Below are 23,150 nucleotides of genomic sequence, written 5' to 3' on the forward strand. Positions count from 1 at the left end.
CCCATGATGGAACTGAGAGTGATGGATATACAGGGGAGGCAGGCTGGCAGTGATGTGCCGTGCTGTGCAGAATGAGACCTATTATTTCACAGCCAGCAGGGAGGGGCAGGGCTGGAGCACCAGTGATGCTCTGACCCTGCCCCACGCAGCTTGAATGCTCAGGACTTATGGTATATGGTTACAGTGCTGAGGGGGGGGGGGGGGGAATCTAGGATGTAGTGGGGTCAGAGTGCTGGGGGGATATCTGGGATGTAGAGCCGCCATAGTGATGGGGAGGTATCAGATTAGCAGATATATTATTTGCCCAGGACAGCTTTGTTACTTTATGTATGTAGTATTTTCCTACTGTTTCTTTGCTGTACAGAATGATTGTTCATGTAGGTAATGCAGAGCTCCACCCAAGGGGAGCTCCGCTTGTCTGTCTCCTACCTACTTGATGTCTGTTTACCTGCACTGTCTCCATTGTAGGGGCACAACAGTATTACTTTGCCCAGGGGCCCATGATGCTATTAAGACGGCCCTGGTGGGCGCGCTCCTGTGATACAGCCGGCGGCCATAGCCGCTCACTGTATCACTCGGCCCCACCCCCCGGCACGCTGAGTAATTGGATGTGATTGACAGCAGTGCCAGCCAATGGCTGCACTGCTTTCAATCAACCAATGAATGAGCAGAGAAGCAAGAGTGTTCACGGCGCAGGACTTTCGAGGGGTCAGGTAAGTAAACGGGGGGGGTGGGGTTGGGGGGGGGGCGCTAATCCACAGATGTTTTTTCACCTTAATGCGTTAAGGTGAAAACTTTTTTACCTTTTACAGCCCCTTTAACAGTTCCAGATATTTCCAATCAGATTTGTCCAGTGCCTGATCTCACAAATACACTTCTGGAAGAATGGTCAAACATTCCCATAGGCACACTCCTAAACCTTGTGGACAGCCTTCCCAGAGGAGTTTCATTTCTATTTAAACTGAATGAGTTGTTTTACAAGGTGAGGGTTTACATATGCTTTAAATTTGAAAGTGTTATTTTGTTTGATATTTTCAAGAGATGGTCACACTGGGGCCAATTCAGGTCCATAAAAGTTACCGCATGCGATATAAAGGTCACGTGACCCATTTGTCTGAAATATTGCATGAGATAATAAAAGTCAATTCATCAAGGTAAAATATTGAATGTGAGGTAAATACTGCAAAAGAAAAAAAAAAGAGATAAATTATTAAAGTTAATTCACTAAAGAACACCAGGAAGCAGTATTTTAGCAAAGTACAAAATGACTATGAGGGGAACTCTGCACTGGCCAGTACATTGAAAGTATACAATGTATCGGTGTGGTAATGTTCTCCAATGAGCTCAGGAATGAAAAATAAATTGTAACGTTTCCCCAGAGGAAGATTGTTCTGTGAATGAAAGCACACTAGAATGTTTTCAGTTTCATAGTATTTCTTTCTCTGGGGAATTGTTGGCATGTAAAAAAAAAAAAAAAACTCCTAAGTGATAAATCTTGAAAAAGTTAAAGAATTAAAGCATTCAGTAAGTAACGCATATTTGTTTTAGTGCATTGACTACTTTTGAGATAAATACCACAAGTTATTTTAACTCAGAAATTCATGTGGTATTTATCTGTAATAAATGAATCCCATTGTCATGAGTTGCAATGAAACCATATAATCCTCACCTTTTTAGATTCATGCTACAATTACAAGGCGATAGGTGCAAGACAAATCAACCTCGCTGGCACATTCTTTTTAATCTTTTTAGCCTGGCACCAGGATTTGTCAAACATTGTTGAAATGTGCTTTCTACCTAGGTTTATTTAAAGTGGTTGTAAACTGCGGATGCACAAAAAAAAAAACTTGCAAGGCAATGGCATAATGTGCTAGTATGCATTGCATACTAGCACATTATGCAATATTCCCCTTGGAATGATGCCCTCCAGAGCTGTAAAGTCACCGCTGAGAGGCCTGAGATGTCCCCTTGTTTTTTTTTTTCTTGGTTCGCAAGCTTTGGCTATATGATTGGTCGGAGCTGCGATGTCACTCCCATGCATGCGCGGGAGCCCAATTCCGATGACTTGTCCTTAATGTTCCCCTAACGAGAAAGTTCCTTTAAGGACTGCGCAGGCGCAATCCTTGCCGACGGAAATCTTCGAACCTCGGCCGGCATCCAGGCTCATTCTTTAACATCCCCGTGGATTGGAGGACTGGCCTCTTTCCTCAAAATCCACGTCGCCCTGGATGCCGGCCGAGGTTCGGAGATTTCCGTCAGCAAGGATTGCGCCTGCGTAGTCCTTAAAGGAACTTCCTCGTTAGCCGGAACCATATCGGCAGATCACTGGCACGAAGCCAGACCTTTAGAGCGTATGCACCAGTTATGTCACCAGCTGCATGCATTGCAGGGTGAATATCTCCTAAACAGTAAGGGCCAGATTAACATAGAATTGCCCTGGCGCAGCGTATCAGAGATGCGCTACGCTGCATCTAAGTCGAATCCAGGAAGATTTCACGTAGTGTATCTCTCGGCGTGTATTTCAAATTGGGCGGGTAGGGGGCGTGATTAATTTAAATGAAGCGAGTCCCCGTGCCGATTGAACTGCGCATGCTCCGTTTTGAAATTTCCCGCCGTGCTTTGCGCGAAATGACGTTGCACCGACGTCATTTTTTGAACTTAGACGTGAGTTACGTCCTTTCCTATTCACGGACGACTTGCGCAAAAAAAAATAAAAAATTAAAATTCGACGCGGGAACGACGGCCATACTTTAACATGGCAATGCTATCTATACGCCGCAAAATAGCAGCTTTAACTATACGCCGGGAAAAGCCGACTAGCGACGACGTAAGAGAATGCGACGGCCGCGCGTACCTTTGTGGATCGATGGCAAAAGCTAATTGGCATACCAGACGTGGAAAATGACGCGAACTCCACCCAGCGCCAAAGTATTGCACCTACGATCCAATGGCGTACGAAGCTGTTCGCCTGTCGGAACGAAGCCAGAAGCCGTTGTATCTTGGTTTGAGGATTCAAACTAAAGATACGACTCGGGAAATTTGAAAGTACGCCGGTGTATCAGTAGATACGCCGGCGTACTTGCTCTGTGAATCTGGCCCTATATGTATAGGAGATATTAATTTTACCTATAGGTAAACCTTTTTATATGCTTACCTTTATTATAGGCTTACTTGTAGATAAAAATGACCAGGGGGGTATACAACCGCTTTAATGGTACTGTGCTATGTGTGTTCAGCTTCACTGTGCTGGTTCAGTGTTGGCATAATAAGTATGGTGAGCCAAAATGGTTTTAGTTGTTAGAATGCAAGGAAGGGTATCCCCCCGCCAGGTTATTTGCAGTCTGTAAACCACTGGGGAAATCTCCCAAAGCTTAGTAATTCCTCTCCCAAACAATTGTCTCCATGGGGTGTCCCCATTAGAAAATTTCCCCTTACCTCTTATTCCGATGACAACGCTTACATATTGGAGCTCCCTGCATTTTATTTCTCACCGATGCTGGTCACCAGTACAAATGGAGGCATGTATCTCCCTAAAGGTAACACGGCAATAATAATAAAAAATAAATCAAAAAATTATAGAGGGTTTGCATACACCCCCCTCAATAAAATAAAAAAAGGCTTTGTCCTGAGATACTGTACTTTTTCTAAAAGGAGTTTGCATGTCATGTTTTAAACTTGGTTTTCTAAAGCTGTCCGCCACATTTTTTTTCCTTTCATTTTAGAGAGATTGCAGGAGGGATAACCTTTAATTTATTTTTGCAAATTCTAAATTTCATGTTCATGTTTGAGCAAGTAGGTTTACAAATCTAGGTTATCCTGTATTGTCGCCTCACATAAAATAAGAGGACGTTTATTTCCCATTGAGAGTTCACTTCCTGTTCCACAGTCACAACAGGAAGTGAGAGGCAATCCCTCCAAAGTGAGGAAATCTCTGGTACTCACCATGTGAAAGATGGGTGCCCCCCCCTTTTTCCCATCCTGTTGAGCACTTAAAGCGGAGTTCCACTCAAAATTGGAACTTCCGCTTAACCCACTCCTCGCCCCCATTACATGCCACATTTGGCATGTACATTTTTGGGGGAGGGCAGTGGGGGCTTCAGGAGGAGTGGGACTTCCTGTCCCACTTCCTCCTTCCGCCGAGGGGCTGGTAAGGCGAATAGCTTAATCGCCTTACTGCAGCCTGTCCAATGAGAGAGTGCAGTGACGCTCGCGCATGCGCAGTGGGTGCCCGGCCGTGAATCCGAAAGCTGTCACAGACGGGTACCCACACTTAGGATGAAGACGCCGGCCGGGGAGGGGGGGAGAGGAGCGAAGCCCCGGCCTGCGCGTCGCTGGAACGTGGAGCAGGTGAGTGTATGTTTATTAAAAGCCAGCAGATGCACTTTTTGTAGCTGCTGACTTTTAATAAACACAAAAAATGCCTGGAACACCCCTTTAACCACTTGCTTACTGGGCACATATACCCCCCTCCTGCCCAGGTGAAATTTCAGCTTTCGGCACTGCATCGCTTTAACTAACAATTGCACGGTCGTGCGACGTGGCTCCCAAACAAAATTGACGTCCTTTTTTCCCCACAAGTAGAGCTTTCTTTTGGTGGTATTTGATCGCCTGTGCGGTTTTTATTTTTTGCGCTATAAACAAAAAAGTGAGACAATTTTGAAAAAAATACAATATTTTTTACTTCTTGCTATAATAAATATCCCAATTTAAAAAAAAAATAACATTTTTTTTTCTCAGTTTAGGCCGATACGTATTCTTCTACATATTTTTGGTAAAAAAAAAAAAAAAAATCGCAATAAGCGACTGGTTTGCGCAAAAGTTATAGCGCTTACAAAATAGGGGACAGAATTATTTTTTTTTAATTAATTTTTTTACTAGAAATGGCGGCGATCTGCGATTTTTTAATGGACTGCGACGTTATGGCGGACACATCGGACACATTTTTGGCGCCATTCACATTTATACTGCGATCAGTGCTATAAATATGCACTAATTACAGTATAAATGTGACTGGCATTGAAGGGGTTAACACTAGGGGGTGAGGAAGGGGTTAAATGTATCCCTGCTTAGTGTTCTAACTGTAGGTGGAGGGGGGGTGACTGGGGGGGTGACCGATCTGTGTCTCTATGTACAAGAGACACAGATCCGTCTCCTCTCCAGAGACAGCACCGCTGTCTCTGTGTAAAACGGCAATGAGAGATGATCTCATATGTTTACATATGAGATCCTCTCTCATTGGCCGCACAGATCGCCTCGTGAACGGCCACTCTGATTGGCCGTTCGCGGCGATCTGTAATTGGCTGTGTCCGAGGGACACGGCCAACACAGATTTTCCCCGCAGCGCGCTCTGGAGCGTGCGCGGGGACCGCCCTAAGGGGCGGCCGTCAATTGACGGCGGTTTGGAAATTGGGATCCGCACTGTAGCCGTCAATTGACGGCAGGCGGATCCCAAGTGGTTAAAGGGGGTTGTAAAGGTTTGTTTTTTTATTTTCTAAATAGGTTCCTTTTAAGCTAGTGCATTGTTGGTTCTCTTACCTTTTCCTTCGATTTCCCTTCTAAAAATGTTTTTTCTTTGTTTTCTTTGAAGTTCTCACTTCCTGTTCCTTCTCAGTAAGCGGTTCTGGCTGACTAACCCCCAGAACGGCTCGGATGATGGTGGCAACTTTTACTGAGGAGAAACAGGAAGTGGGAAATTCAGACAAAAAAAACATTTAGAAGGGAAATTGAAGGAAAAGGTAAGTGAACCAACAATGCACTTGATTAAATGAACCTATTTAGAAAATAAAAAAGAACCTTTACAACCCCTTTAAGATGTAAGACTTTATTTTGCGTTCAGCGACACCAGGACAGATGGAGATGGTGAATCTTCCCTAATGGGGACACAGTACAAACCTACAGCTGTTCTAATCCATCTCCACTTTATCCAAAACTAGAAAGCATGGCCTTCAGTTGTACTGTGTAACCTTTCTGTTAGGCCCTTGCACTACATGATTGGTGGTAGATCTAGAAGAGATTGTATAGTATGTAGTCCACTCTTGCTGCCCATGGTGACTGTTGTTGCTGAAAGTAAAAGAAACTCCTAAATGTTGGGTTGTTCCCCAAACAAGACAAATCTTTAGTGGGAACTGGTGTTTCCTCACTACCTGTAGTAACTGGGGGACAGGAAGTGAAGGGAAATCTCCCCAAAGGGCAAAATAAAAACCCAGATGGGTTCTAATCCACACTTTGTAGAGAATGAGAGGAATATTCTTGAGTTGTAGTATATAGAGATATTACTATCTTTACCATAGCAGCTATGGAGGGGTGCCCTGGATAGTAGAGGATGGCTGAGTATGGAGGATGTGTAGTGCAGTATAATGGAGTGTCTGGACCGCTCGGCTATGTGGATTGGCAGACAATGGGTCCAGGGCGGCATGTTTAGACAATGGAGTTCTCCCAGCCTCAATTAGAGACATTAGAGGAAATACGAGGCCTTCAGTCACTACACACAATGTCCATAGCCCGGGGCGTGTGTATGGGATGAGGAGGCCTCAGTTCCTGCTATACTATATGAGGAGCCGCCGACCAGCCCAATTCACAAAACTTCTCCCGACTGTCTACAGCCGCCAATACACAGAGAGAGGAGACTGTCCGGACATGTGTACTGTCCTGAGGGGGAGAGAGAGAGAGGGGGGCTGTGTGTTATCACCGGGCCTCATAACCCAACTACACCGACCGACCCCACATACTCCGACATCCGTGTCACTGGACTATGTACAATGTCCGTCCCCGACATTCCACTTCTATTCATTCATAGAAAATACACACACCGTGTTCTGTACGCCGTCCTCGTCCCCAACCCCTACACTCACCGGGTTATATAATATCTATATAGATAGGAATAGCTATATAATATAGAGCAGTATATGTAAAATGGATATTCTATATAGACACATAATCGCATACAGATATATACCCTACTTACTTTATTATATATCTAGATATATAATATAGAAAGATGGAGACCTATGAATAGATATATAATCTGAGATGGAGATCTATAAACCTATACGATAAAGATGGATATATAATATAGAGAGATGCGGCTATATCTCCTCCCCCCCTATATAGCTCTCCCTGTATTGTATATCGGTCTCTTTATATTAATGTATACGTGTCTCTCTTTTATATTTCGCCATCTCTATATTATGTATCACTCTATTCTCCATCACTCTATATCATATATCTATTTTTATTATTATAACATTTAGAGAGATAGCGACGTGTGTGTGTATGTATGTATATATGTGTATGTGTGTGTGTGTGTGTGTATGTATATATATATATATATATATATATATATATATATATATATATATATATATATATATATATATATAGTGTATAATTTTTTTTTATAAAGTGCTGGATATATTTTTAGGTACCATTTCTCCTATAATACATATCTATTTACAGTGTTATTACAATTTCGGAAGATGAAGATATAGAAATTAATATATACATTAGAGAGAGCTGGAAATAGATAAAAATATATCCAGCACTTTATATATCTTTTTATATGTTTCCAGCTCTCTATATATTTTATATATTCATTTCTATATCTTCATCTCCCTACATTTGAATATTATAGATATATAGGCAATATAGGAGAAATGGAGACATAAAAATATATCCAATATTATATATGTCTCAATTTCTCCTATATTGTATATCTATTTATAATATAACAATTTAGGGAGATGAAGATGTAGAAATTAATATATAAAATATAGAGCGCTGGAAACATAAATAGATATATTCTGTATCAACCTCTATTTATCCATCTCTCTTTATTTATTTATTTATTTATTTATTTATATATATTATTATAGAGCGAGAGAGATTTATATCTTTATATTATTTAACTATGTATATTTCGCCATCTCTATACCTTCATCTCTCTATCTCGATATCTTCATCTCTATCATACATCTATTATTATAACATTTACAGAGCTAGCGACATATAAAAAGATATATAATATAAAATTTAGGGAGATTAAGTTATAGAAATTGATATATAATACAGAGAGCTGGAAACGTATACATATACTCTGTATCAAGCGCCATCTATCCATTATATATATATTATATATATATATATATATATATATATATATATATATATATATATATATAATGGATAGATGGCGCTTGATACAGAGTATATGTATACGTTTCCAGCTCTCTGTATTATATATCAATTTCTATAACTTGACCTCCCTAAATTTTTAATAATACTATTACTATATATAATATATATAACTTTATATTGAATATCTTGTATGTCTCCATCGCTATATCTTCATCTCTCGATCTTTTTATATTGTATATCTATCTCCATCTATCTCTCATTTATATATATATATATATATATATATATATATATATATATATATATATATATATATATATATATATATATATATATATATATATATATATATATATATATATATATATATATATATATATATATATAGTTTTTTTTTTATTATAATGACATTTAGAGAGATAGAGGCATATATATATAGAATATGAAGTTCTGGATATACAGTATAATATGGAGAGATATATAAAAGACTTGGATCTAAAATTTTGGAGACTGAGGGATATAAGAGAGATTTGGAGATATAATATAAAGTGATAGATATAGAATATCTGTAGAGAGATGGAGACCTATAGAGATAGATCTATAATATAGAGATTGGGGGATATATAATATAATCGATGGAGACCTATAGCGATCGATATATGATATGATACAGAGATGGAGATATATCAGATATGTGAGTGACAGTGATGATGTTCGTGTTCTGTGGAGTATGTCTGGGACTGATGTGGCCCCCTATGTGTCAGGCACCCTGTGCTGTGTATTGCCCGCCATGCCTTGAACCTGATCTTGTTTGTTTTGCAGTGAGTTAGTAGTAAATGATGGCGCATTTCCCCCGCAGGGTTTCCTGTGTATCAGATTGATGCTAATCAGTGGTCAGCCTCCTCCTGCCCTCCCCCGTCATTACACAGGATCTTCCTCTTTGTATCCCGCACACATCAAAGAGCGACTATGGGGCAGCAGGTGTGGGCGGGGCCCTATGGTCGTGACTCCTCCCCTCCCCTTTATAAATCCGACGGGACTCCAGCAGGTGAGAAAGTAGTTATCGGAGAGAGAGAGCGGAGGGGACCATGCAGTCTATGACTGGTAAGTAGGTTCCGGGGTATGCCAGCGGGCACCAGGGATTGAGCAACTAATTGGAGCCATTGTAAACTCTTCTTGGAGGTGTGATCGAGCTGTACACTTTAAAGGGAAAAGCTAGGGTTTTTGTTTAAATTTGGCCGTTGGAATTATCTATTGTTGGTCATACATGTGTATCTGTAGTTGTTGGTCATACATGTGTATCTGTAGTTGTTGGTCATACATGTGTATCTGTAGTTGTTGGTCATACATGTGTATCTGTAGTTGTTGGTCATACATGTTTAGGCCCTAATTGTTCAGTTTGATGGGTATCACTCAGACGTTTTATTTAGCTAAATTGGCTATTTGATCTCCAAATCTTTTACTTGAATAGGAGTCTGGATGTGAATGCCAACCGTTATGGATTGAGTATACATTTTTGTCTTTTAATCTAATCTATAATCAATTAGGTGGATGACGGTTCTTGGATCAATGTATATGCAAGATTTCACAGTAAAGTCGTATCTGGTACCCAGTCTGTGGTATTCCACTAGTAGGTGGATATGCTGGGGGTCCAGATTTGGAATGACTTCTCTCCATCAACTGTGGTATGGAAGGGCACATCTGGGTCCAAGGCTTTTGTAGAATTGTGAATAGCCTATTGGACCTTATGAGAATGCATAATCTAGGGCTAACAGTACAACTGTGTGTGTAATATATATATATCCATTTTATTTTTATTTTTTTAAGTGGATATACAAGCATGTTTGTAGCTCTAACTTTTTTTTTTTTCTACTTTAGATGTGAAGCCAACTATAGACATGGACTGTGTCACCAACCAAGATTCCATGTATTTGCCCAACTCAGTCAGTGCAGCCCTGGAGGACCTGGATTTATGGAGGCAGTTCCACCAGGAAGGGACCGAGATGATCATCACCAAGACTGGCCGGTGAGTGCCCCTATAACAAAGGCCTTACAGCAGGGTTTCTCAAACAGGGTTCCATGGAACCCCATTGTTCCTCAAGAAGTTGCTAGGGATTCTTGATCAATTTGTCCCTTAGATAAGTTCCCACTGACACCATTCATCTTTTAGCTATAAGGTGATACTTGCCAATACCGCAAGTGTAAGGAGCATTCTTTTAACAGGAAATAACACTAATGTGTGTATATGTATGTATGTATGTATGTATGTATATATGTGTGTGTATATATATATATATATATATATATATATAATATAATGTGTGTGTGTGTCTTGTATATTGCTGCATACATTTCCTTGCTGCCACAGTTTAAAATGATAGATGGAGCTTGTTTATTTCTTAACATGTAGTTATATTCATTATTAAATGGGTTGTAAAGGATTTTTTTTGTTTTCATAATAAGCATCCTTTACCTGCAGACATTCCTCTTTTCACTTCCTCATTGTTAGTTTTTGCTCAGAAGTTTCTCTATTTCTTCTCTGTTCTGTTCACTTCCTGCTTGTCTGATTTTACTTACCACCGTGATGGGAGGCTTTACTGCGGTGGTCAGTAACGTGCTCACCCCCTCCTGGGAACTACATCTGTGTGGCAGGACGCTCTCTACATGTTGGAGACTTCAAGGAGGTGTGAATTACTGGGCATTCCGCAATTCATACTGGGAAATGTAGTTCTTACATGAACGAGCGATGCAAACCATAAAGTGAATGAGAGAACAGAAACTAGAATGCCGGAGGTGATCTAGATGAAGGAATTTAAAGCGGGAGTTCACCCATAAACATTTTTTTACCCTTAGATTGAGGCTCATTTTGTCTAGGGGAGTCGGCTAGTTGTTTTAAAATCGAAGCTGTACTTACCGTTGTAGAGAGCGATCTTCTCCGCCGCTTCCGGGTATGGTCTTCAGGACTGGGCGTTCCTATTTTGATTGACAGGCTTCCGACGGTCACATCCATCGCGTCACGAGTAGCCAAAAGAAGCCGAACGTCGGTGCGGCTCTATACTGCGCCTGCGCACCAACGTTTCGCTACTTTTCGGAAAATCGTGACGCGATGGATGCAACCGTCGGAAGCCTGTCGGAAGACTGTCAATCAAAATAGGAACGCCCAGTCCCGCAGCCCATACCTGGAAGTGGCGGAGAAGATCGCTCTCTACAACGGTAAGTACAGCTTTGATTTTAAAAAAACTAGCCAATTCCCCTAGACAAAATGAGCATGAATCTAATGTTAAAAAATGTTATTTCCGGGTGAACCTCCACTTTAATAGGTATTTACTCGTTTTTTAACAGAATCATTACACTATTCTGTCTGTCTACCTTGCAGACATTAATTTTAGGCAAAAATGTTTTTTCCTTTACAACTCCTTTAAGCCACTAAGTGGTTTAAATATGTACTTTGCTTTTTTTTAGCATACAAACGCTATTAGAAACACAATTCTGTCTTCTAATTAGCAATCATATCTCTTTACAGGCGAATGTTCCCACAATGTAAGATTCGACTCTTTGGGCTCCATCCCTACACCAAATATGTGGTTCTGGTGGATTTTGTCCCTTTGGACAACTGCAGATATAAGGTAAATATGAGTGACTTTTATAATATATAGGCAGTAAAGTCTAGGTTCTCTTTACCTGGAATGATTTTGTCAAACAAACATGCATATGAGTAATGTCAGCTTCTCATGCAGGGCGGAGGGGGGGCGCCACCACACTTATCCATGCATGCGGCCCCTAATCTACATGAAGGGTGCCGGACACATCGATTCCAATGTGTTTTTTTTTAGAAGCACATGATTAGAGTGAGAGGCTCTAATTGCTTCAAAAAGGGTGGGTTCGGGGGACACAGAGCACTGCGCCCACCCAGTTGTGTGACATTAGCGAATTAATATTCGCTAATGCCTTCCTGTTTATACTCATGGCCAATCAGGAACCGAGTCCTGAGACATGATTGACTGGGAGTTCCAAGACCTAATTGGCCATGGGCCCTAAGTCCTGATTGGCCGGGAGGAGAAGCGACCGCCGTGACTCGGGAGGAGATGCGGGGGGGCGAGCAGGGCCCTGGATGGGGTAAGTGCAGGGGGTGGCGGGGGGGTCTGATGGATGAGTGATGCGGCATTCGTGTAATGGGGGGGAGAGGAACGAGCAAGCAGGGGAGGCCATTGACGCCCCCAAGAAAATTGTGCACCAGTCGCTACTGCTTACATGGATCAAAATGTGTCCAATTTAGCAGGGACCGGACGAATTTCGATCCATGTATGGGCAGACTGAACACAAGTTGATTGTTTGGGAAGCCCAACAGGCTAGTTTATCAATCAGTGCTGCCAGCAGAAAAGTCTTCAGCTGTCAGGATACATTTGCACAGTGGGAGTGATTTCCCCCCTTCCACATTGAATGTGGATGGGGGAATCAGATCCTCCTCAGCTGGTTGAAAGAAAAAGATTACTGTATGGTCAGCCTAATAGCTTGGGCATACAATATTTTTTTTCCAAATTTTAATTTGTTTCAGTAGTGCTTGCTGTTTGGGGAAGCACACTTATTTAACAGTTTGTCTGCAGCTACAAAACACAATATTTTTTTACTTTCAATAGTGGAACAAGAACCAGTGGGAGGCAGCAGGTAAAGCCGAGCCACACCCTCCATGCAGGACGTATGTACATCCAGACTCTCCAGCCCCAGGTGCCCACTGGATGAAGGATGCGATCTGCTTCCAAAAGCTAAAACTGACCAACAACACACTGGACCAGCATGGACATGTAAGCATTGTTTGTTATTATTCAGAATTTATATAGCACAGACAGTTTACACAGCGCTTTATAACATATGGACAGACAGTACATATACAATACAATTTAATACAGGAGGAATCAGCGGGCCTTGCTCATTGGAGCTTACAATCTAAGATTTATATTGAATGAAATGCCTACCCTTGCTCTTGCTCAAAAGCCCCTATGCTCCTATAGAATATCATGGTCTTATTTTAGTGCTTCTTGACTCTTTGCAGGTAATCTTGCACTCAATGCATCGGTACAAACCTCGGTTCCACATCATTCAGTCTGATGACGTATACAACACCCGATGGGGACTCCTGCAAGTGTTTAGCTTTCCAGAGACCGAGTTTACAGCAGTCACTGCCTATCAAAATGACAAGGTAAGATAAAGTAGATTGTAAGCATATCTGATACATGAATGTGACTGTTTATGAACTATAATGCATGAAATCACATTGTTAGAAAAAAAATATATATAATTTATTTATTCTCCTGCTTCTTTTTTCCTAGATCACAAAACTGAAAATTGATCACAATCCTTTTGCCAAGGGTTTCAGAGAACAGGAAAGGGGCAGCAAGAGGTATGTACATTTTTTTTACATAAATACAATTTGTATTCAATGTTCATTAACTTACATGATAACATGCTACTTCAATTCAAAAAGCTCCATTCCAGTATAGCTGTAGCCACCGAGCCCTGTACACTCAGTGACAGGTCACTCGAGGCCACAGCTATCAGTGGCTGTCCTCGTAGCCAGTGGTCACAACAGCTCATCGCTGACTGTGCCAGCGAACTGTCACTGAAGTGTACAGGGCTTGGCAGTCGCAGCTAGCTGCTCACAGGTGGCAAAATAGGCAGACATTGCTGGCGCGCTGTCAATCACACTGGGACTAGTCGCCCGTGCAGTTGTAGCCTAAAGAAGTTAAGAATGTTCATAAGAAAAATTGTGTGATTATTCACTTCAATTATCCAGTGATATGTAGATGAGGTAACAGGGATTTTCATGTGATTGGATAATTAAAGTGAATGTTTACACAGCTTGTGTGAACATTCTCCACTCCTTTTAGTAAATCTGTCTCGTTATGCATTTCCTTTTTTTTTTTATCACAGTTTTTAATGATATATTCAGGTACAGTACTTACTAGTACTTGTATAAACAAGGCAGTCAAAGTATTGAAGTCAGATAGTCAGGAAAATGGCCAGAAAACTAGCGTTTCTTTCGATGTTAATCGGCTAAGGCTGTCCCATATATTTCTCATGACATGGTAACACCTTTTATAATAACGTTTTAGGTGAAAAAAACACTAACCATTAGTTAATCATGATTTTTTGCGCTTCAGACTCTAATCCCCATTTATAGCAGCTGGCGCCCAACTGTTAGTAGTCGACTAAAAGTTGAAAAAAAAATGATATATTTTTTAAGAGCAAGTCAACCTTCAGTGTATTTAAAAAAAAAAAAAAAAAAATGCACCTACTTTTGGTGTAAAGCAATTTAGTCTTGCATACATTGACGGTTTCTGTTTTCTTAGGGATGACATGTTAAAGCTCCATCCACAAAGTCCTAGCAAGCGCCAGAAAAGGAAGAAATGGGAGGACAGTCCTGAAGCAGACGATGAAGGTATTTTTGTTTACTGTGGGATAGATTGGCTTGGTCCAGCTTGTAAATCTTTAATAGAAATGGACTAATTTTCTTCTTTTTTTTTTTTTTTTTTCGTGCCCATTTAGATCGCTCTAAAATCGCTCGTGTAAAGGAAGAACCTGGCATGATGCCAGCAGAGGTATATTCCCAGTGGGTTACAGATCATGAAGGAGGTATTCAATTACACCCCAACTCTCCAGATTTGACAGATTCTCCACACCAAGAGCAGCAGGTTCCATCCTCTTCCTCCAGCTTTCTGTATAGGTAAGTGACATTTCTCCTCGGCAACTGCCTTTTGTGCTATGTAATAAATTGGTAGTGTTCTGAGTGTTTATTTTTTCCAAAGGAAATAACATTTTGTACATCTCTATCATTATTCCACAGAAGCCCACTGAGAAGATGTCCTCAGACCCTTCCAGGATCCTTGGATACATGTGAAGCAGCAGGTAGACGCCTCACACCTGATGTTGCAACAGTGCCAGAGTTGGATGCCTGTCAGCTTCAAGTATTTCCTCCACAGCACTCTGTACAGGAGCGCCCTAGTGGAATGAACTTTCCAATGGACACACCTACACGACAGACACTGCGTGGGCCCATGTACAGTCCATATACCCCTGACCAGTGGATGGTTCCTACACAGGGGCAGTATCGGCCCATGAGCTACTCCTACCCAACAGACTTCGGCACCCAAGGACCTGTGAATCAAACACATAATGGGATGTCAGACTGGAGCCAATACTCTTTATTTCCTTACACTTGCTGGTAAATAGCGAAACACAATAACCAAGTTGTGGACTGACAGAGCTCACAATTGCCTCTACAATTTCATAATAATTTTTGTCCCCTCACAAATAGAGGAAACAAAAAAATAATCAATCGTTGGCACAGACAACAAATGTAGCCATCCAAGAAATGCTACTCGTATAAGTTGGGTGATTAGGAGGGACTGTATGCCATTTAATTTATTTTATAGACTTCTACTTTAGAGACCAGGTTTTGGACCTATTCCTGTTGGCATTGGTATCTACAGTGCAACCACTTCCAAAGATGGCCAAACTCTACTTCTACTTCTAGCTGCTTGTGAACTATTTCCAGAATAAAGAACTGCAAAGTCTTCAACTGGAACTGGAGGATGTATATACACACACTCCGATACGGATCTCTGTTTGTTGCACACACATTTAATTTTGAAGCCAAGGACTGGAGACATACAACTCCTCTAACAAACCTTCCTGTTAGAAGAGATTTTACGTCATAAAACCGAGTTTTCCGATATTGCTTTGCACAAATGTTTTGTTTTATTTTGTGGTTTAAATGTTTTCTTTTTTGGTAATACTTTAACATTTGCTTGAAATTTTGCACATTTTCCTGGGGATGTTTTTGAATATGCACGTGCATATTTGGACCAGCACATGGTATGAGGCACAGTTAATGCAAGAAAAGCACAAGGGTCTTTTTGCATGTTTTACACAGGGTTGTGTGTAATGAGCATGCTTGTTCTAACTGGGGGTTTGTTTATGTGCAACCGTTTCTGGGCTGTTTTTTTGCAATATAGAGATTCATGGGGTAAAGACCATATGCAGGGATATATGGCAGCTGCAGGTTCAGCAGCTCGGAGCAGAGAGTAATATAGGGCATTTCTAATTGGCTGCTATGGGTATAAATCAATGCGTTTGGCACATCCTGTAAATAAAGACTGTATGTGAAATAATAATTTTGGATTGTAGAAAGTCATGAGACCCAGTCAATGTATGGCTGGTCTGTTAGATAAGTTTACTTTTTAGACTATGCACCCCTAACTTACTGGTTGTGACAAAGATATGTCCTATGTATAGACCGCATTGTGTGTGTAAATAGATTTTATTTAAGAAATATTGGACTTTTGTTTGCTAGCTAGGAGCACACCCTTCTAATGAAGGATGATTTTTATGTGCTTCAGTGAATTGAAGTGAAAATGATGGAATGTACATTTTGGGTCACTGTCATTTTACACTTGCAATAAACGGCTAGTACATAAAGTGCTGTTATGTGTTTGAATATCTTACAAAAGGCCAAACCATGACAAAGGAGGGATTTTATGATGCTGGAAGTGGGAGGCTTTGCTCCAAAACCTGTGGAATCAAGACTTGCATGTTTCCAGTCTGGTTGTCAGCTGTGCCCATCACTCTGGTCACATGCAGGAAGTCTACAAACATTGTAAACAGATTGTCTTATACAGCAAGCTTCATCTCTAACTTTTTCATTTCCTGAAATGCTTATATATAGGCTGAACATCTACTTGCATCACATTTCTGAAAAGTTTTTTTTTGGAAAGTCTAGCAGCTGAGGTGCTATTATAATAAAACCTATTTGTCTTCTGTTAAGTTGATGCCGTGAGCTTTTCTACCACTCCAGCTATCTGCACTTGTTTACCCTTTATGGAGCAAAGCATTGTTTGCATTCTTGTTATAAGCCTATTGATTTGGCAATAACTTTGTCATTTTAAGATAATAAAGTAATACTTTTTGACACAAGCAGGGCTTTTCAAAGTCCAAATTATGTGTCTGTCAAAACAATCTAATGTAACAAGTGTTTTAAAGCAACTAAGTATAATTCTATTAAAAAAAATTCCAAAAGAAATGTAGATTGTTCAAGCTAGTGTTTTTTTGTTATGATAATGGCTATTCAGCGATGCACCTGGGCATTATGGCCCACCCTTTTTGCTGCCACACATGTATGTGTTAGACAGTATTAAAGGGGTTAATCTTAAAAAAAAAATGCAGAAATGAAGCAAAGGTAAGAAAGGAGTAAATCACGACTAATTTAAGATTAACTAAGACTCCGTTCACAAGTCCATGTGAATTAGTTTTGAACCAAATCAGATTCGCATATGTGAACCAAACTGCTTTCAATGGAGCCAGTTCTCATCTTTCCAGGGTGGGCGCGGTCCACTTTGAAAGAGTCCTGTGTGTTTTTCAGTCCGGTTCAGGTGTGATTTCAAGTAAAGATTTGCACGTGAATAGCACCTGCAAAATTGAACAAAACCGCACCGGACTCCTTTTTAAAAGTCATGCTGCAGTCTTGCAAATTTTACAACGCACTGCACCAGCCAAATCAGGAATATAATGTATTGCAAATGCATAGTAGACTTTTATGGTTTTAGCATACCACAACCCACAGATGTAAACCTGTACATTGTGGTGTGCTGCTTTGTAAAAATTGCTGTCCTCCTATATTGAATGAGCTGCCTGAAGCCTTTAGAGGAGATCTAAAACTTTTTCAGTTTTGGACACGTTTTTGGCACAATCCAGGTTTTATTTTATTTTTTTGACTGGGTCCCATTGGGGGGATTTCTGATCACTTTGTTCCAGACACAACAGGAAGGAACTGGCAATATCAATAAATCTCCTCTTAGACCTTTGTTATCAGAACAGTTTTCCCTATTGGAAGATTTCCCCTTATCTCCTGTTCTGAGGACTGAACTGTAAATTTTCAGGTTTCCTATTGCTTTCCTTCCTGGTAACAATGAATGAATGAATGAAAAACTTATAAAGCGCGGCGCATGCGAACTGAATCGCTTCTGGGCGCTAGTTGTTCGTGTCTCATGACATCAAAAGAGCAGAGTTTTGATCCGTCTTCTGAAAGTCAGATGGTTTTCCTCCAACCGAATGCTGGTTGGTAAAGCGTTCCATAGTCTAGGACCCTGAAAAGTAAACCTTCTTTCTCCTTTGGACTTGCATTTGGTTTTTGGTACCCTGACCAGATTTTGGTCGGTGGATCGCAGAACGCGATTCGAATTGTGAGGTTCTATCTTGCCGCAAAGATATTGCGGAGCCTTCCCATGGATGCACTTATGTGTCAGGCAGAGTGCTTTAAATGCAATTCTGTCTTTTACTGGCAGCCAGTGAAGGGTTCTCAACGAAGGTGAGATTGATTCCCATTTTTTTTTCCCAGTCACCAGTCTGGCGGCCGTATTCTGAATGACTTGCAGACGAGCGATTTGGTACTTTGGGAGTCCGAGGTACAGGGCATTAGCATAGTCCAGTCTGGAATTCACGATTGTTCCCACCACGACTGCTACGTCTTCTTTGGGGATAAATGGAATAAGTCTGCGTAGTAGGCGCAACAGATGGTGCGCTCCGCTGACTACTGACCCTATTTGTGCGTCCATTGTCATGAAGGTGTCGAAGATGACCCCGAGACTTTTGACTTTGGAGCTAGGGGTGATGCTTTGGCCCAGAATGGGCGGCGGTGTCCAGGTTGTTGCCAGTTGACACTTTCGGCTGGCGTGAAACATAAGGAGTTCTGTTTTTGAACTGTTGAGTTTAAGATAACTCTTAGTCATCCAGTTTTCTATCAAAGAGAGACATTTCTCTAAACTGAGATGATGATGATCCTTTTTGTTGCAGATGCGAAAATACAGTTGCATATCGTCTGCATAAGAGTGATAGAGTAGTTCTTGGCTACTGATAATATCAAAGAGAGGGCGAAGATAGATGTTGAAAAGCACCGGTGACAGGGGGGATCCTTGGGGGACTCCACATGACACCGTGCGCTTTTCCGACGTGAAACAACCCAATTTAACTGTTTGTGATCGGTTTTCAAGAAAGGAAGAAAACCATGGTAAATCACCTTCTGCGACTTCTGCTACCTTGGCTAGTCGCATCAGTAACAGTTTGTGGTCTACCGTGTCAAAGGCTGCGCTTGGGTCCAGCAGAACCAGGAGAACAAGATTCTCCTTCGTCTGCGGCCTCGAGGGCATCGTCCCATATTTTGAGTAAGGCCGTTTCTGTCCCGTGTCCGGGACGGAAGCCTGATTGTAATGGATCCAGTAGATTGTGGGTATCTAGATGCTGTTGCAGCTGTTGTACCACTACTTTCTCCATTATCTTGGAGAGAACATTTAGGCCTGTTATGGGACGGCGGTGAGTTGGGTCCTTGGGATCCAGGTTAGGTTTTTTCAAGATGGGCTGGATTGTGCCCTCTTTCAACAGGGATGGCACTGTGCCTTCCTTAAATGACTGGTTTATAAGCTGTGTGATGGGTGGTGCCAGGATGTCGGCACATTCCTTCAGCAGTTTGGTGGGGATGATATCATTGGGCGATGTGCTGTTCCGCAAAGCACCAATGATATTTTTTGTGGTATCGATGGAGATCGGTTCCAGAGTGAACTTTGTTGATTGTAGAGCGTTTCTGTGGGTGTTTTGTGGTTGATTGACGGTGGGGTTGAGGGGGGTATTGTTTTGCATGATGCTTTCCCGGATTCTTTCAATTTTGTTGATGAAGAAATCCGATAGTTCATTGCAGAACTCTTGGGTGTCTGAGTTGGGGACTTCAAGACATCCTGGATTCATGGTCTGGGTGACCATCTTGAAGAGTTCGCGGGGGCGGTTTAGGGCGCTGTTAATCGCCATAGAAAAATGGTGTTTCTTGGCTTTGAAGATTTCTTTATGATATCGTGTTGTTATTGCCTTGTAGATGATGAGGTTATCCTCTGCAGGACTTCTTTTCCAGGCGGCTTCCGCCCTTCTGCGCTCTTGCTTCAGAAGCGACAGCTGGTTGTTGAACCAGCCAGACTTTCTTTTTCGGATGCAGGCTTTGCGTTTCGGTGCTACTAAGTCGGCTGACTGTAGAAGAGCTGCATTTATGGCATCCAGTGTATCTGAGGCTGCTAACTGAGGATGAATAGTTTCGATTCGGTTTCCCAAGGTAGATTTGAAGAGTTCCGAATGGAGCTTCTTCTGAGATCTAGCCCAGTGTATTGTCACCGGCTTGGGTGCTTTTATCACTGGGGGAATTTTGGAGATTATGAAATTAATTGCATGGTGGTCTGTCCATGGCAATGGTTCATTTTCTAAAATGCTTATTTTCAGATTTTGTCTGAAAATTAGGTCGAGTGTGTGGCCTGAAGCATGTGTTGGCCCGCATATAAGTTGCTGTAGCCCTAATCCCTCCAGGTGATCAATGCAGGCATCCGCAATGGGATCCTGTGCGGAGTTGGCCCACAGATTAAAGTCCCCGAGCAGCAAAAGGTGTTTGCTGTTAAGGGTATAAGTGGATATAAACTCTGTTAATGATGGCAAAAACTGCGATTTTGGCCCAGGTGGCCTATAGCAGAGGAGAATGTGAACAGTCTCCTGGGGGGAAGTTTGAAGTTGAAGAGTAAGGGTTTCCATGAATGGAAGAGGATTTTGAAGGGCTGGCTTAGTGATTGTAATGCGATTCTTGTGGATCACCGCCAGGCCTCCTCCTCTTTGCCCTATTCTGTTTTCCGTTATAATGCGATAGTTTTCTGGCACCAATTCTCCGAGAATGGTGTTGCAGTCGTCTGAAAGCCAGCTTTCTGTAATAAAGAGGCAGTCTAGATCGTTTTGTAGTAAGAAATCGTGGATTTCTAATCGGTGTTTTACTGCCGATCTTGTGTTGATCAAAGCACATATGTGCTCGAGCTGGGTTAAATAGTTAAAATTTTTGATGGTCGATCGAATCTCAAAAGTTGCTCTATTTTTAAGGCCTTTTTGGTGACGGCTGGTAATGCTGTTGCAAATTGTCTCAGACCCAGAATAGAGTCCGCAGAGTATCGCAGATTAGCCATTGTCGCCAGTCACTTTGTCGTCAGTCTTTCCTAATTGCGGCGGCCGCGAATGAGGCCTGGTCTGGTGCGGATGAGCCGCGAGACAATGAATGAACAATAAATTGCTACAGCATTAAAAACAGGCTGTATTAAAATCTGACAGAGGTTCTAACTCCTCTCTGATCTATTCATAACGAAAAACAAGTTTTGGCTTTAGATAGACTCTCTTGTTATGTATGATGCTGTTGACTGCTTCTTTCTGAAGAAGACAGATGCCTGACCTGTGCTATTGACATAAAAATTTCACCACGTGTCGGTAACAACCCATACAAAGAAAACAAAAAAGTTCAGAAATTTAGGTTGTGTAATAAAATGGAATGACACAGAGAAAGTATTGAACGCACCAACTGAAATGTATTTAATACTTGGTACAAAATCCTTTGTTGGCAATGACAGCTTCAAGATGCCTCCTGTATTGAGAAACTAGCTGCATGAATTGCTCAGGTGTGATTTTGGCCCATTCTTGTACACAATCAAATCTTGAAGGTTCTGGTGCCCTCTTCTATGAACTCGGATCTTTAGTTCCTTCCATAGATTTTTTTTTTATTGAATTTAAAGCGGAGGTCCACCATCCCCACAAAAATTAAGTCAGCAGCTACAAATTCTGTAGCTTTTAATATATGGACACTTGCATTCCCAGGGTGCCTGCGATCTTCAGATCGGCTGTCAGGCGTAGCTGCCGCCATTGCCGGTAAGGGAACCAGGCAGTGCAGCCTTTTCACCTTCACGCCCAGTTCCATATTGCGCATGCGCATTCCAATTGGTCTGGTGGTAGAGAAAGGAGGAGGGGACCAGACTGAAATTATTTTTTTGGTGCCGATACGATACCAATATTTCGGCCACCTCTCAGGTGCGACAAAAACGTGCAACGGGTGCTACGTCAGTCGGTCCTCCTCACGAAGGACCTGATCCCCCGGGGCGTTAGGCTCCAGAACGGGACTGAGGTACTCAAATAATCCGAGCAGCCGAAGCCGACACGGACCCCATTCCTTGGAGGGTCTGCCGAAACAGAACCCTCCCAGTACTAGGTGGGGCTCCCCCGAAGGGAGACCCCATGAGAGGAGGCGAACTAAGCCAGGCCATGTCCACCCACTCCCAAGACGTTCAGGGCTGGCCCGAAGACCGGCACCCTACTTGTCACACTGTGACAAACGTGACGCCAAACATAAAAAAAAGTGACAAACCGAGGGTAAAATACAAAATAAAGTGGGGGAGAAGGACGATGAGTGAAAAAGTGACCATCGTGCAATACGATGGCTGGCCCTACTTCTGAGGTACCTTGCCACAGCGAGGTTCGATGGAAAATCAGGTCCATGTCCCCCTCCCCCTGAAAGGTGCTAAATGTGACACCTGAGGTTCCACTTTTGTCAGGTGATTGGCTGGGCCATTCTAGCAACTTTTTTTTTTTTTTTTTTTCTTTGAAACCAATTAAGAGTTTCCCTGGCTTTGTGTTTGGAGTCATTGTCTTGCTGAAATGTCCACCCTCATTTCATCTTCATCATCCTGGTAGATGGCACCAGATTTTGAACAAGAATGTCTTGGTACATTTTTCCATACATTCTTTCTTCAATTATATGACGTTTACTATTATCGTATGCTGAAAAACAGCCCCACACCATGATGTTCCCACCTCCAAACTTCACTGTTGGTATGGTGTTTTTGAGGTGATGTGCAGTGCTATTTGACCTCCAAACATGGTGTGTATTATGGCATCCAGTTTAATTTTGGTCTCCTCTGACCAGACTGTATTCTCCCAGTATTTCACAGGCTTGTCTAATTGTTGTGCAGCAAACTTTAAACAAGCTCATACATGCTTTTTCTTCAGCAATGGAGTTTTGCCCGGTGAGCGTGCATACAGGCCATGGTGGTTGAGTGCATTACTTATTGTACCTGCCAATTCCAGGTCTTTCTGAAGCTCTCCACAAGTGGTCCTTGGCTCTTGGACAA

The 23,150-nt window shown here is 41.8% G+C and overlaps 1 protein-coding gene across 2 annotated transcripts in view; it reads left to right on the forward strand.

The window, feature by feature from the left end:
- LOC120936691 (T-box protein VegT-like) overlaps positions 1-16,608 on the forward strand; it is a 59,148-nt gene extending 42,540 nt beyond the window's left edge. Inside the window, exons 1-9 of one of the 2 annotated variants that reach the window (XM_040349252.1) lie at positions 9,167-9,237; positions 10,012-10,159; positions 11,657-11,759; positions 12,771-12,935; positions 13,184-13,330; positions 13,461-13,531; positions 14,481-14,569; positions 14,677-14,854; positions 14,975-16,608. In XM_040349252.1, coding sequence (XP_040205186.1) covers positions 9,222-9,237; positions 10,012-10,159; positions 11,657-11,759; positions 12,771-12,935; positions 13,184-13,330; positions 13,461-13,531; positions 14,481-14,569; positions 14,677-14,854; positions 14,975-15,356 — 1,299 coding nt within the window. In that variant the 5' untranslated portion in view covers positions 9,167-9,221 and the 3' untranslated portion in view covers positions 15,357-16,608. Of the gene's footprint in view, positions 1-9,166; positions 9,238-10,011; positions 10,160-11,656; positions 11,760-12,770; positions 12,936-13,183; positions 13,331-13,460; positions 13,532-14,480; positions 14,570-14,676; positions 14,855-14,974 lie in introns of those variants that run through there. The other variant, XM_040349243.1, reaches the window with a different exon arrangement.
- Positions 16,609-23,150: the final 6,542 nt, after the last annotated feature.

This window comes from Rana temporaria, chromosome 1 (genome assembly GCF_905171775.1).
Source record: "Rana temporaria chromosome 1, aRanTem1.1, whole genome shotgun sequence".
Lineage (NCBI taxonomy): Eukaryota > Metazoa > Chordata > Amphibia > Anura > Ranidae > Rana > Rana temporaria.